Source organism: Aquila chrysaetos, chromosome 11, assembly GCF_900496995.4.
Source record: "Aquila chrysaetos chrysaetos chromosome 11, bAquChr1.4, whole genome shotgun sequence".
NCBI lineage: Eukaryota > Metazoa > Chordata > Aves > Accipitriformes > Accipitridae > Aquila > Aquila chrysaetos.
Genome location: NC_044014.1, coordinates 24,039,153 through 24,053,661, shown reverse-complemented (window position 1 = coordinate 24,053,661; position 14,509 = coordinate 24,039,153). Strand labels below are relative to the sequence as shown.

The following is a 14,509-nucleotide window of genomic DNA, read 5'->3' as shown; positions in this document are numbered from 1 at the left end:
TGCTAGTCTCAAATTCAGTTTTAATGAAGCATAGAAAGCACCAAGGGTATCAAAGCCATAACCAAAATTCAGTCCAACAATCTACCTCAAGTGAAAAAATATGGCTTGGGACAGGTGATTAAAATAGTTTCTCCATCATCAGCACAGGGAAGTACATTATAAATCCACACTACTAAGTTTTTATTATGATATTGTGAGATTATAATAATGATGGTGTTCAGGAGTGCACGTGACCTACTAAATCCCATTTAAAACAATGTGCACTATTTCTTCCTCAAAATATAATCTCTGTGCCCATACAAACTTGCTCTTACCTTGCTTAACCTTTCTATTTCTCATGTTCACCAGAATTCAAAATCCTCTTCCTGATGTGGGTGATTATTTTGATTAGTACACATAATGCCACCCAAATTCTTCAGCCATTTCAGCAATTGGAACAGAATCAAAACAAAAGGCGGCATTCACGCAAAATTACTGCGCTGCTTATTACTAGCTACAGTTCTAATTTACGTTGCACACTTGGATAATACAACCCAAACAGTTCAGCTAGTCCTTCTGTTATACTAGAAGCATCTCAGACTAATGCCAAAATGCCCTAATTTTCACAAAAGCAAATTAAGCATTTCACAAATTGGAATTGCAGCAATTCTGTTTCACTGAGAAAAAGAAGTATTTGAAAGGTGGTAGAGAATGGGTCACAGCTATACACTCTTATCAAGCTCCTACCATGAAATTTTTATTTGCATATGAAGACAGCTGACTGATTAAATGCAAAGAGGGAAGAACAATTATAAAAAGAGACAAGGAAAATTTAAGGGCTTCAGCATGACGTATCTCCAGCTTCAAGTCAAACTGTATCTTGATGAATATGTCTGCCACCGACACTGTTAATCAAGCAGCTCTGCCCAATTCTTTTGCACCACCAGTCTTGCTGTACTGAACAACTGTTTTTGGGATGGCACAGGAAACCATAGCAGGAAAAAATTAATGGTTACTTTTACCAGGAAAAATACCACAATTCAGTTCACTGAGCAGCTTACAAAAGTCTGAGCCTTCAGGAACTGAAAAGGTGACTATGAGGGGGACTATTCTGGAGTACTTTAGCCCAACACTACTGTTTAAAGAAATGGTCATCAAATTGAACTTGTTTACAGTCAAAGCGCAACTTTTGTCTTCTGCGGACCACAGCTCTTACCCTCCTGCTTAAAAGTGAAGACAAGAATCACATCTACTGCACACCTGAGTGACCTGGCCACCTCATGGAGACCACAAAGATGTTCTTCCCTCCCACCCATCCCCTGCTCCCACTACCCAGTAATGGTTTATCTACTCCATGCATAACAATACATTACATTACAAAAACACGTCTGCATGTACCAGGAGCATTCATTCTGCAACTGCATGTAGACCACTAGAAAAAACTAAGATCTATACCCTATTCTTGGCAAGCTCCGCTCCCAGCAGACTTCAACAATGAGCTGCAGGCCAGAGGAATTGCTCTGTCAGGAATCTCACCCCCCTGGCTACCATTTTTTTTAAATGCACTATGGGCACAGAGCAAGCTGAGTGCTTCTGTGAAAGCACTTTGGCTTTCTACACAGAAAGTGCATCTTACACTTCTTATGAGCACCAGATTTACTACTCATGCACAGAACAAATATGTCAAGCAGCCAGCACCAATGCTTCAGAGGATGTGTCAGGTACATGCTCTGTACAACATAGTCGACATGCGCAAAGAGCACCAGGAGTGATCTACTGCACCCATGAAGCAGGTTTTATCACACAGCGAAGAAGGGGTACCAGCACACTGTCCTCTCTGATACTCAGTTAAGGCACATGGTTTCATCAAATGTAAAAGCTAGAAATAATCAACTGCTGCCTAGACTAGGTCCTACGAAATAGAGACGGTTTCTTTTTCAGTCCATAACCTATCCTTCTCACTGCTTTACCCCAGAAACTTAATCTTGCAGGAAAACTATCCAAAAGAAATGTATGGTTCCTGCTGGTTCAAATCCAGTTTTTAGAATTTGAGGATAGCTACATCAATGTCGTTTGCATTTAGTATTTATTTTATCATGAAACTCATTTATTGTGAAATTTCAGGTTTGTTTATTAATTTTTCTGAGGTCCTCCTAGTCCTCATGATTTCAGGTGGAAATGCACAAATTTGAAATACCCCAAGCTACTCAGTAAGCAACTGGAATGAAAAGATTTAGGTGACCTGTGAGTTAACAACACTCTGCTAAGAATACTTCTTGCAATACAGGTTCCAAGCTTTCTTCATTGATATTTGGTAGTTCTGATGCCCCTGTAACAATGACAGCAAACACACCTCTGCACAGAATTTAAGAACTTTTTATCTGACTTTCCCAGGACTAATAGAAATGGGAAAACGAGAGCTGAACAAAAGCTTTTAGACAGGAAGTAAAAGCAAGGCAATTTTGGACATTTGTTTCTTTTAAACCAAGACAGGAGAATCTCTAAAAAGTGGAGCCTTAGAGACACTATTCAAGGAGATGCAAAGTTAGAATCCAGACTGAACCTGCTGCTGCCTTCCTCATTTGTTAAAAAGAAATTAAGACTATGATAGAAAAGAAGTCCCTGAGATCAGCAACTACAACACACCTATCTGAGAACAGCAATAATGACTTCAGCACAAGGAGGCGGGTATATGACTGCTACAAAGGGAATGTGCAGGAGAAGGTCTACAAAAGCCAATTCTTTGTGTATACACAGTAGAACACTGCAAAAAAGTGGGGTTTCGGAATGTGGTGAAGAGGTGCTATTGTTCAGAAATTATGGATATGGATTTGTATGTGGACAAGATGACTAAGATTACTCATTGATGTTTAAAAAAAAAAAAAGATCTTATACTGCAAAGGGAAATGGGACAAAAAGAGCACAAAGCACATTTCAAGCTTTGTCCTATTGATCACAATATCACAATGCACTGCCCAATCCCCCTCCAAATCAAATCCCCTCTCAAGGGCTGCTTCGTCCTCTGTGTTTCTTTCCCCTTTGTCAGTATATGAAACTTAAAACTGCAACCACACACCTAAAAGTCATTTGGAGTAAATGACTGAAATTATATCCACCCCACCTGTACTGCCCAGCTTCTGGGCTGCTACTCATGGAAAAAAAAAAATAAAAATCTCTCCATTAGATGAAGTTTCTTTAGTAAGGAGGAAACAACATCACTGTTTAAACAAAGTTACTTCCTTCCCTTGCACACACATAATCCTTTGCCAAGAAGCCCAGTTGCTGTATGTGTACTTAGAAGTTCCTCCCCTGTATCATTCACCACCTCCTCTTTTTCCCTACTCCTCTCCTCCTCCCCCAAGCACAGTTTTTGCACTAATATTCCTAGCCTTTGTTCATTTACATTGCTTTACACCTCCTCACCTTTTTAATTTATTACTGAAACAAGTTTCGATCACAGTCTTAGCACTGTATATTAAATATTCTGCTCTTTTCCATTGTAAAAGTCCCAAGAATTACTGAATTTCAGCCAGTTGCTTTTTAACTCATTTTGTCTCTCTTAAATATTCGCCTCCCTGAAGTTCAGCAGATGCCTTAGAGGCCTCTCACAGCATTTCAGTCCTGACATCAGGAGCTTATGAATGCACTCAAAAGTCAGTTTAATCCTATTTAGCTCAATTTCGTTGATGTTCCAAAACTACTATCTGGTCTCACTGAAAACTCAATATACCTAATATATGAGGAAGTATTTCACTTCCATTCCCAAGAATTCCTGCTACTGTTATTACAGTAGACAATGGACAAGGTAAAATTCTTTCAGATGCTTTACCCTATATTCAGATAACAGTTCATTAGTCTCTTGCAATTTGCCTATCTCAATTACCATCTCCTCCTTTTTTGTTCTCCCCAAACTTTTACAGTACGAGTCCTTTTTTATTCCCTTTTTGAGGGTCCTTTACCTAAATTTATTCATTCCATTGATCACAGAGAGTTAAGTATTACTGGTACTAGCAACTAAACAGGCCCATAGAAGTCTCTATCCCTCACCACAGGAGAATACAGGAACTTTCCTCCTTAACATTATACACCTTTTTTTATTATCATTTTTCTTATTACAACCAGGCTCAGTTCCCACATGCCAATTAATATTCTAATTCTAAAGTTTAGACTTGCAGAAAAAACACCACATCCGCATTGGATTGATATGGCCCACCTTGACATACTAGTGTCTTTATTTCACATAATGCCTCCCTGTCTAACAGCTGTCACTGGAAAAGCCAGCTCAACGTTGTTCTTTACTTCAAAGGATTTAATGAAAAAGCCAGAGTCCAATTCTTTAAAATATAAAAAGAACAAGATAAGTGAGGAGAAGCAATAAAACCCACTGTCCAGCAACAGGGATTTCTTTCTGCCAAAATAATACATGACTAACTGTATTACTAATACAACTCTTTTGCTACAAAAATAATTAAACCTTGCAACTTCCTCTCTGCCATACATGCACTTTAGGCAAGGCATTCATTTGATCAGACCACTAGAAAACCAAGTTCTCTTTATCAATGAGGAATTTAAGCATTATGGAGACAAAGGCATTCTATACAGTTTTTTCCAAAACACTTGAGACAGATTAAGGATCTAATTTTCAGAAAATTTCTGGCTTTTCACTCAGTTTCACAGCTAACCTGATTGAGGCTGAAATAAACATAGTATTTACCCCAAGACATTATAAAGAATACATGTGGCAGGGAGTTTAGCCTAGAAAAGCTCAGCTTGAGACATGGTCATACCACCGCTGTCCCATTGCAGATATGGTTTGGGGAATCTGAAATATCTAGAGATGCGCAGCTGCAATGTTCTTACCTATCTGGAGAGGGTCTTTGACAGCCCTCACCCGGAACAGCTGCTCCCCTCGCTGGAACTCGTCTGCACTGCCATTCGCCAAACATGAGTACAATCTGCAAGAGATGCACATAACACGTCAAGATCAGTCTGGTTTTGAGAAACTTCACAGTATTATTCTCTTGCATTCTTTGTTGACATGGCTTTTGAAAAATCCTTACTATCTTCATCTTTAAGATGAAGTCCAGCTCTTTTCTGCCACTTTTCCATTACAATTCAACCATAAAAATCGTTAGTCTCTTCCTAACTGGGTTTGTGTATAGCCACTGGCATTTCTAGGAATTTCAACCTAAGGCTCTGAAATACAAATTCATTCATAGCCTAAAATTAAGCTTTTATATACAGTCTAATATCAATTCAAGGTTCAATGTTAGCATGTCACAGTAAAAACTCTTTATACTTCTAGATGAGTTACATGCATGGTCACATGAGGTTTTTTTACATCTGTGCTCATCAGAATAATGAACATGTACAACAACCAACTGGTTTGCTCTACTCCCCCACAGGTGATCTTATGAATTACATCAGCACTTCTGACATTACCTCCCCCATCTGATACCAGAACATTAGACAAATGCATCTACGAACTTTCAGGATGATTCTATCTAAAAGAGTGTAATATCACTACTTTGGAACAAAATTCTGAATGCATAGTTACATGGGTAGGCCTCCTATAGTATAAAAGCTTCAGCAAAAATACTTTGGTAAAACATCTAAAAGCACAGGTTTTGACTATATACTTACACAATTTATGTGGAAACATAAGCAATATAGTCATCTCTCTGACTGTATCCGCTCTAATCACTGATGTACTCAGCAAATTCTGATTCTCCTACTTAACACCAACAAAAGGCTTGCACAGCATACTGAACTAGACCTCCCTAGCAATTTCTGAGCCCAGTTAAAGCTCTGACTCAAGCAAGAGATTCAAACTGGAAAGAATACTGCATAAGTCTAACATAAGGACAAAACTCTACAAACTAGTTACTGTCAGGGAAATTAAAGGATGCATTTATTCTGCTATCATTTACACAGAAAACCTGCACGTGTACATGCTTTTCCTGGGACATATGCAGCGCAGCTCACTCCAAAATAAAACCCCGTATCGTAGCATATCCCACAGTAATCCATCCACATATCACAAAATGCACGTGAGAATAGCAGAAGCAGCAAACATACAGGACATCAAATGGACAACAATTCTCCACTAGTGAACAGAACTTTTCCTTAAGCATCAATGAAACAGAAATAGTATTAATTACCTGATATCTTCCTCATTTTCTGGGAAACTCCAGAAGGCGATTCGAAGCTGCAGTTGCTCAGGCACTGGAGGATAAACTTTCTCCACCACCTCGAATGGAATGTGAAATGCAACCTGTTTTGCAGACAGTTCCACCAATGGGATCACCAGCCCATCTAGCAAGACAAGACATAAAATGCAATTAGCCATTCAGAGAACAAAACTCACGAGAGGCTAAAGAGGTCAGAGCAGGGAGCTCTTCCACTTCCTCTCTTATCTCACCAAGTTCAAGGACCAATTTTGATAGACAGTAAAAGGCAGCACAGAAATTTTCTGAAGAATTGCCTGCCAACCTTACTACTTGTTTTCAGCCCCCTAGGGCATGGGTATACTTTCCTAAAAAAAAAAACAGTCCTTTGTCAGGGGAGCTACATTAGCCTAGCAGACATCAGTGGCTCGAACTTTGTCTCCAGACAAAACTGAAGCCATTTAGCAAGACTTAAGGTAACCAAACATTTTTCACACATTCCTGTTAGAATATGGCAGCAACATCCCGTGAATGCCAGGTAGTTACACAGAGAATAACTGTTACAGTGTATGTGCACAGGACAGCAATGGAAAGGTTATCCAGGAACCTTAGTATTGACCTTTTTGGTAACATTCAGTATTCAGCTATTTACAAGATTTTAATTTCAATTAGTATTTATTGTTTTATTCCCCTCACTACCACCTTTTGTACAATAACTGTCTTTATTTTTCAAGTTCTTTACAGAAGCAACTGGGAATTCCCATGTTTGTACAGTGCTGACTACACTAAGCCCATGAGGATCTTAACTGAAGGCACCAAGAGCTTTATACAAACACATTTAACCACCACCTTTCTACCAAACTAACTCCACTTTTTATGTTTTTAAGCGCAGATGAAGATTTCTTATCATCAGGCTATGGGAGCCTTATGTTTCTGCTTCACTCTAAGCTAGATTACACTCTATACAAAATGCCAGACTTGTCTTATCTGCAACCACCTCACTGCTTTACTGAGATCACTTCCTGATCCATCACTACAGCAGTCTTGGTTCCCCCATCTTCCAAACCCTGTTGCCAAGAGCCTAATTAAGTCACTTTCAGATATTTGATGTTATGTCTCCTCACCTCCCTAACCAGCTTCTAAAACACCACTGGAAGCCAGAATGTAAACCAATCTGACCCTCAGCTTTCCCTCCCCACTGGCCTCCAGGAAACATATCAAAGGAAAACTTAAGCCCTGATGTCAGTAAGCACTTTCTCACCCTTTGCCTAGAGATGCCCTCCAGTCGGAACAGCTGGGAAACAGATAGGAAAGGAGAGGGCTTTGAAAGTGCATGTACGCAGCAAAGCAGCCAACATCTCCCCCAGTACTGAGCAGACCTGTCAAATGGAAGGATTACATAAATATGGAAAGAAAATACAGTTTTCAAACATCCACATTTATGATTTTTTGATTGCAGTGAAATTAGATTCATTAGGCAGCATTCCTTTCTCCCATACAGAGTTAGTCTTTTACTGTCAGGATTGTATCTCCATCACCAGCAACTTTTACTCTATGTTATAGACAGAGCCTCTGTTTTACAGTGCTATAATCCCATCCACAAATGTGAGAGCAGCAGATTGTAAAATGAACAGTGATGGAAAAATGGAGTGTCCCTTTCTCTACAGCTAGCAGATAAACAAGATTTTGGCAGAAAAGTCATCTCATTTCCACTTTTGACAACCGGAACAGGTGTAAAGCTTTCATTAAGTCACTAAAAAAAATTACTTGTTTTTATTAGTCACTAAAAAAAAAAAATTACTGTTTTTAATTAGTGCAACATAGTCAAGTTAAATATCATTGCTGCTACTCCAATAGTAGTAGATACCACCAAAGGTCTAAACTGAGGCACTTTAATACTTGAAATTACACTGAGCAATGAAAGGAGAGGTATTCCTTGTGGTTTTAACTGCACTTTTTGTATAGAGGCACTTTATCCAAGTCTTTCATTATACAATACTAGAAAAGAGATAACACCTAAACAACCTCTGCAAGGTACAAGACTCAAAAAAGACTTCAGTACCGGGTGAAACACCTGCACATTCTTCAAAGAGCTGCAAGCCTGCAGCCTGGATGGTATTCCTTTTTACAAGGATTTGGTGCTGGGTACGAAGGTCAGATTAGAAATGATAAAGACAGACTGAGTTGACAAAAAAGCAGCAAAGGCAAATGCATTCTGCTTATTATTCTATGAGTACACCTTACTCTTAAAAATATTTTACTTTACTGTTGCAATGGACTACGACACACATACAATCAGTTGCTAGTCTCAGTGGTACTAATAGAGCAGTACTGGTACTAGGAGCAGCAGTACGATCATTGCAATTACCCTCAAATCTCTCCATTACATAGTGTGGCTGTTCCCTTCCAAGCTAAACTAAACTAGCTCAAGAAAAATACTTTGACAAGTGTTACTGGAATTACCTCTCCTGAGAAAGCATTTCTTCCAAGTGGGAAGACAACATGAGCCCTCCTCATCTGCTCCAGTGCAAGTCCAGTACAAGTCAGCCAGCTTGATTTTAACAGTTTTACACAGCGAACTAAGGTAACAGGCTGACTTTGCATTGAACTCATTAACTGATTCATCAGCTGTATTGTGTTAGTAGTAATCAGCAGAAGACAGGTGGCCAATTATCTGGCATATCATAACCCACAGTCAAACATTCACAGCACACAGCTTCGACATTTTCAGAATAAGGTGAAAGCAGTAAAACCTGGTGGGGAAGAAATAATCTAAAAAGCAATAATCTTATCTATAAGACCATGCATCTTTCTAAAATGTTGAATTTTGTATAAGGAAAAAGAGATATAAAGAAGAAGTAGTAGAAAATAACTGAAAAGTAGAAAATCATTTTCAATGATGCTTTAAGGGTCAGTGAATTCACAGTAGCTAACTTGGCACACAATGTAAATAATAAAATTAAGAAAAACTGCCCTAAGTTTCAAGGGGGTGGACCCCCATGTAGCCAAGGTCAGACACTTATCAAGAATGTGACTCAGAGCATCAGAGGGCCTTTTCCCATTAGGGCTCCTGTAAAGTCGGCTGGATAGTCTGAGTTAGGTGCTTAAATTAGACCCCAAATACTCTCCTTTGAGTCCTAAACAGAGATTCATTCAAAAAGTTTATTTCTAGATACACAAACCCAGGATTGGTGGATTCATACCTACTTGTATCAAAAGGTATTATCACTAAAACAGACAAAAGGTACTCTCAGGCTCTATAATAAATATATTGAGGAAGGAAAAAAAAAAAGGAAAAGTCTGCTAACAAAGAAAAGGAGAAAGAATCACAGCTTCTGCTCAGAAAGCAATAAGGACACCAAGGAAGATTGCAAATTTAATATAAAAAATGATACAGTAGTGAAATCAAAGATGTAATACAAAATTGACAAATCTGCAAGATATATCTATCCAAGGGAGAAGATCATTTTAAATTGTGGAGCAAAACTAGCAAGAATCACTGCTTTCCTCTTGGGAAGCAGACATGATGACCCAAGCAGAACAAAGGAAACATTTCAAGTCTTGGAAGAATAAAGTCACAGGCAAAGCATAAGCAACTTCAAACAGTTCTCACTTACAGGTTAAATGACTAGCAAAACCCAGGTCAGGAAGGGATTTTGAGAGGCCGTCTAATCTACACCTCCTACCTAAGAAGCAGCATCAAGCATATGTAAACCATTCTGAATAAATCACCTCTCACCTATTTACTGCCACATGGAACATGCGGCTTTGGTGAGGACTATCCCACCCTTTTTGCTACTGTTTTATGTGAATTACAGGTGTGATTTTTATAGCCATTTTATAACAGCTAAAACTTTAGTATAGACATAGTTATTTCTGCTGAAACAACAACAACAAAACCCCTAACCCCAAAACAGCCAACACAAGCTATGCACATAAACATGCATTTTCATGAGTGGAAACAACTTATTTGCCAGCAGGGCTTACTGACATAGGGATGCACGTGTAGCTACATTGCTTAGCCTTTCCTAACATAGGGTAGTCTGTAACAAGTTGCAGCCAACAATTATTCATAAAAACAGATCATGTTCAAACTGAGCTATTATTCCTTCAGTACAGTAATTGAGTTTCCATGATAGACAAATAGAGAAGAAACTGCTTGAATAATCAGCAAAATAGGGGCCACGAGAATACCAAAGAGTTATTAAATGGAACTGAAAGAAAAACCAACTAGGCCAAGCATTGAATGTATTTGTTATCTAATTAAATTATTTCCACTGGGTTACTTTCATTTGACACACATCTCTAAAAATAAACTATATGTACAAGTGAATAAATACAAATGCAAGTGAACAAATCTCACAGCAAGAGATAAGACACAGAGCAAAGACAGGACACATTGCTTTTGCTATATATACCTTAAGAAAAATGGCATGTTACATTGCATTATCTTTTTAGAGATGAGTCTACAGCTTTGATTTTATAGTTATCCCTGGTCCCCATCTCACATTTCCCCTCACCTTTCCCACTGGCTTCAGTCCAAAATGTAACAGAGCAGACCAAAGTAATGCAACTATACACAGAACAAGAGGAAGAAAATTAAGTGAAGCACTTCTGAGATCAAAAGCTAAAGTGAGAAGAACAGTAAAAGTAACAGGAAATAAGCAGCGTGTAATCTTGACCAGTGGAGGTATGTGGGGAGTGCTATAAAACCTGTTTTACAAACCTCATTTGAAAAATGGTAAATATTACGTTGCTTTTTACAAGATTTGCCATGCAGAAAGATAAATCTGTTACTGTAGAATGCACTTCAAGCATATCTGTTTGTTTTACTTAAGTGCCTATCAGTAAACTGCCCCTTGATTTAAGTCACTGATATATTCTCCCTCTGACACCCCTTAAAACCAATAAGTGCTGAGAACTCTCAACTATGGGCAAGCAGAGCAAGCATTACATTTAACCGTAACATACCTAAATCAAAACTCTTCAAAAATACTTGATTTCTTACTGTTTTCTATTTTTTGTACATTTCCTTCTAAAATTCTGCTGTGGGTTTTACTTTATTCTCTTGTTCTTTTTTCCTTTCTAGAAATTTATTCTCAGAGTTGATGTCTTTAAGAAGTACATGCCAGAGAAATATACTCCTTCAGGTCTCAAACTCTGCAAGAAACATCATAAAACTTCACCTTTGTCTTGAACTCTGTAACACTCGAAGATGAATGCTCTGAATGTACTTTAAAAAACAGTTTCCCAAGGTGAACATTGCAAAATGAAACATGAGCTTTTTAATTAAAATTTACTCTTCATTTCAAATAAATAAGATCCAAGGTATTTAGGCCATTACTTAGACTTCTTTACTTGTTCTTCTTCCATTTTACCACATAATCAATATCCTATAAAAAGCAACATATGTGTTTTTAAAAATAAACAAAATTCACCTCTGAACTGAGGATAAGTCACATGGTATGTAACAGAAGCATGTTGCAAAAGTCTGAAAATGTCTTCTCTTCCTTCAAGAGCATTTCTCATCCAAAGCTCCGTCCACAAGGTTCATTAACTTTATTTCTCTTTTCAAAGAGGCATTAAATTAAGAGCAGAACTGATTCAATGGGTCACAGACACACCACCACCAGTCAGTTTGCTGTCACATTAACATTTTGCCCAGGTAGGTCCTAGGCCTACGAAGTTATCAGAAAGCGAGTATCTTCAGAAGTGTTGAACTAATATACTTGTAGCCTACATAAGCAGTAAGGGTATGTTTCTGTCCACTTGCTGGTTTGTGGCTTTCAAGCACAGACTTGTGAGATGGGTAGTTAATACCTGTCCCATACAATTTCCCAAACTTCAGGCAATATTATTAAAAAATACAGCACACTTATAATGCAGTAGTACATAATACATAGAAATGGTGGAATATTAAGAGCATCCTTGAATAGTCTTGGGATTACAATCTTGGGAGTAAATCAGACTAAGCATAATTAAATGTAAGCTTCATGATGCAGTCACAAGCAGCATAGCTATGTTTTCAAAGAGGTAAAGGAAAAGTTCTCCACTTGAGTAGAAGAGATACTGCAGCTACTCTAGTCTGTGCCTGTAAGACTTGGAACATACGAAGACTTTACTTGGAACATATGATGTACTGAACCACAACCATCAAGCTCCAGAAGGAAACTAAATACTTAACATTAAAAAAAAACAACTGAAATTGCTAACATAATTTTAAACGTAGAGAAGAGAGAGGGACAACATACAAGCACTTAAAACAATACAAGTAGTATTCACCTTTAAACACCCATGCCAAAATGGGCCAAAGTTAGGGAAGAGAGGATTTGGGATAAAAGAGTTCAAACTAAATTGAACAGCATGAGAAGCTTCAGCTGTAAAGGCTCACAGGTGAGCTGCTGGTGCAGCTATGAAGCTATACCATGTAGTAAAAGAAAGATTAGCTAGACATATGCCAAGAGTAGACTATCTAATAAAGCTCATTAGATAATAAAGAAAAATCTCACTCAAGATGCCCTCTTTCAGGCCTGTATTCTGATTCTTACAATTAGGAACTCATTTCCCCTCAAAAAATCGTCACACTCTGGGTTGTAGATGATCTTTCCAAATCATGTAGCTGGTCTCAGTGGTGTTCATAGTGGACACATAGATACACACATAGAGCACAGATTGCTTCAGCACAATTGGAACTAATGGGTGCTCTTATGGCAGGCCAGCAGACATGCCAAGTACTGAACAGGCACCAAGACTGAACTTTCTTGCCGCAAATACAGTACAAGAGAAGGAACCAACTGGCAAGCCAAGGAGTGAGGACCCCAAGACTGAACCAAGACCCTGCAATGTCAGACCCTGACAGCTGAATGGACACAAAGAGCTGTCCCCCACACCCAGTCCTGGTCTAGCTTGATTACGTGCAGGATGAAGCATTTGAAAGCTGAAGACAGTGCAATATTCAAATACTGACTCCCAGCTGTCTTCAATTAGCATTCCTCTGCTTCAGATTAATAATTCCATGCCATCTTATACCAAGTGAAAAAAACCCCATAACATTCCTTGTAAAAAAAACAAGCAAACCACAGTATTGCTAAAAAGTAGGAGTTTATTTTCCTTTTACAGACTAAGGAAACCAATGTGAAGATCCATGTTCCTGGTTCCTCAACTATTCAAGCAGCGTCAATCTTAAGAAAATAAGCAACTCCTTTACACTGTAACACCTGCTGTACCAAGTCAGAATAAAGTTTCAGCTATTTGTTTCTCAGATACTACCCACTCTGAACCAGTTCCCTGCCAAACATCTCACCATCCACAAAGCCAGCTGCAAGAACGAATGGAGAACAGTAGCCCTCAGTGGAATTCACCTGCGTGAGTTTTTCACATGCTGTGACAGACCAAGAAGGTTAGGCAAGACAAGAATAGGGATCAAATGATGGAGAAAGGATGATACAAATGCTGATGATTGACTGTTAATCAAGCTTGCTCAGAAAAGATGACTGGAGGGAGCATTCTGATTTGAGGGCTCCTTTGGTTTTGTTCTCTCTCTATGTTTTTGTATTTTTAAAATGGCCAAACTCATAACAGGCTAGCAAGTGCAGCTAAACTGATCTAGAAAAACAGCAAGGACAGGGCACTGTAATGCAACCATCAGGCATTTCAGGCAAAGTTAGCCACAGGAAAAGCTCTAAAAATATGGCTTTCTCCATTAGGGCTGTATGGCAGGACGATATTCTCACTATGCAAGAATGAATATATAAACACACACACATATATATATACACACACACTTTTTTTTATATAATTGAAAACATAGCCCTAGAGAGAACTAAGCGATCAACAAACTAGCAAAATGCTCCAGAGAACAAATAAAGATTCAGTTTGAATCACTAGTACATTGATTTGCTCACAGGATAAAGCAAAAGAAAAACGAACTATCAGGGTTACTTGGTTATATTTTTCTGTCCATGTAATTCAGCTGTTAAATTTGCACATTACCCTTTTTACTGCCTGTAAATAGTGCAGAACTCTCAGGAAGGAAAGTTATCAACTAAGTATGTTTGGTTTAAATTTAGGAACAGGTCTGCTTCTCCTATTTGCTGTCTTCTTCCTCCTCCTCCTCCTCCACTGCTACTACGCCCGTAAGCTTACTAACAGTATTAAAACCCTAATGGGATCTGTGTTTACAAGACTTTCTTATACCTTTTATTTCCTCAACTAGAGTTATACAACTCTATCTGGATCCCATTTTGCAGCAGCGAAATTACACCGAGAATAAAGTCACAGGGTAGCAAATGCAGAGATACAGAAGACCATGTTGAAAGAGAAAAGAACGACCGGGGGGAGACCTACATCAGCCCTAAGCCACA

General features: G+C 38.5%; 1 protein-coding gene across 10 annotated transcripts in view; it reads right to left on the bottom strand.

The window, feature by feature from the left end:
* ZSWIM8 (zinc finger SWIM-type containing 8) overlaps positions 1-14,509 on the bottom strand; it is an 88,134-nt gene that overhangs the window by 56,456 nt on the left and 17,169 nt on the right. For all 10 annotated transcript variants that reach the window (XR_005933600.1, XR_003925858.2, XM_030031480.2 and 7 more), the window contains exons 2-3: positions 6,141-6,294; positions 4,840-4,934 (exon numbers count right to left, since the gene is read on the bottom strand). Coding sequence is in view for 8 of the 10 variants with exons in the window: in XM_030031480.2 (XP_029887340.1) it covers positions 4,840-4,934; positions 6,141-6,294 (249 nt within the window). In the remaining 2 variants the exon portion in view is untranslated. The remainder of the gene's footprint in view (positions 1-4,839; positions 4,935-6,140; positions 6,295-14,509) is intronic.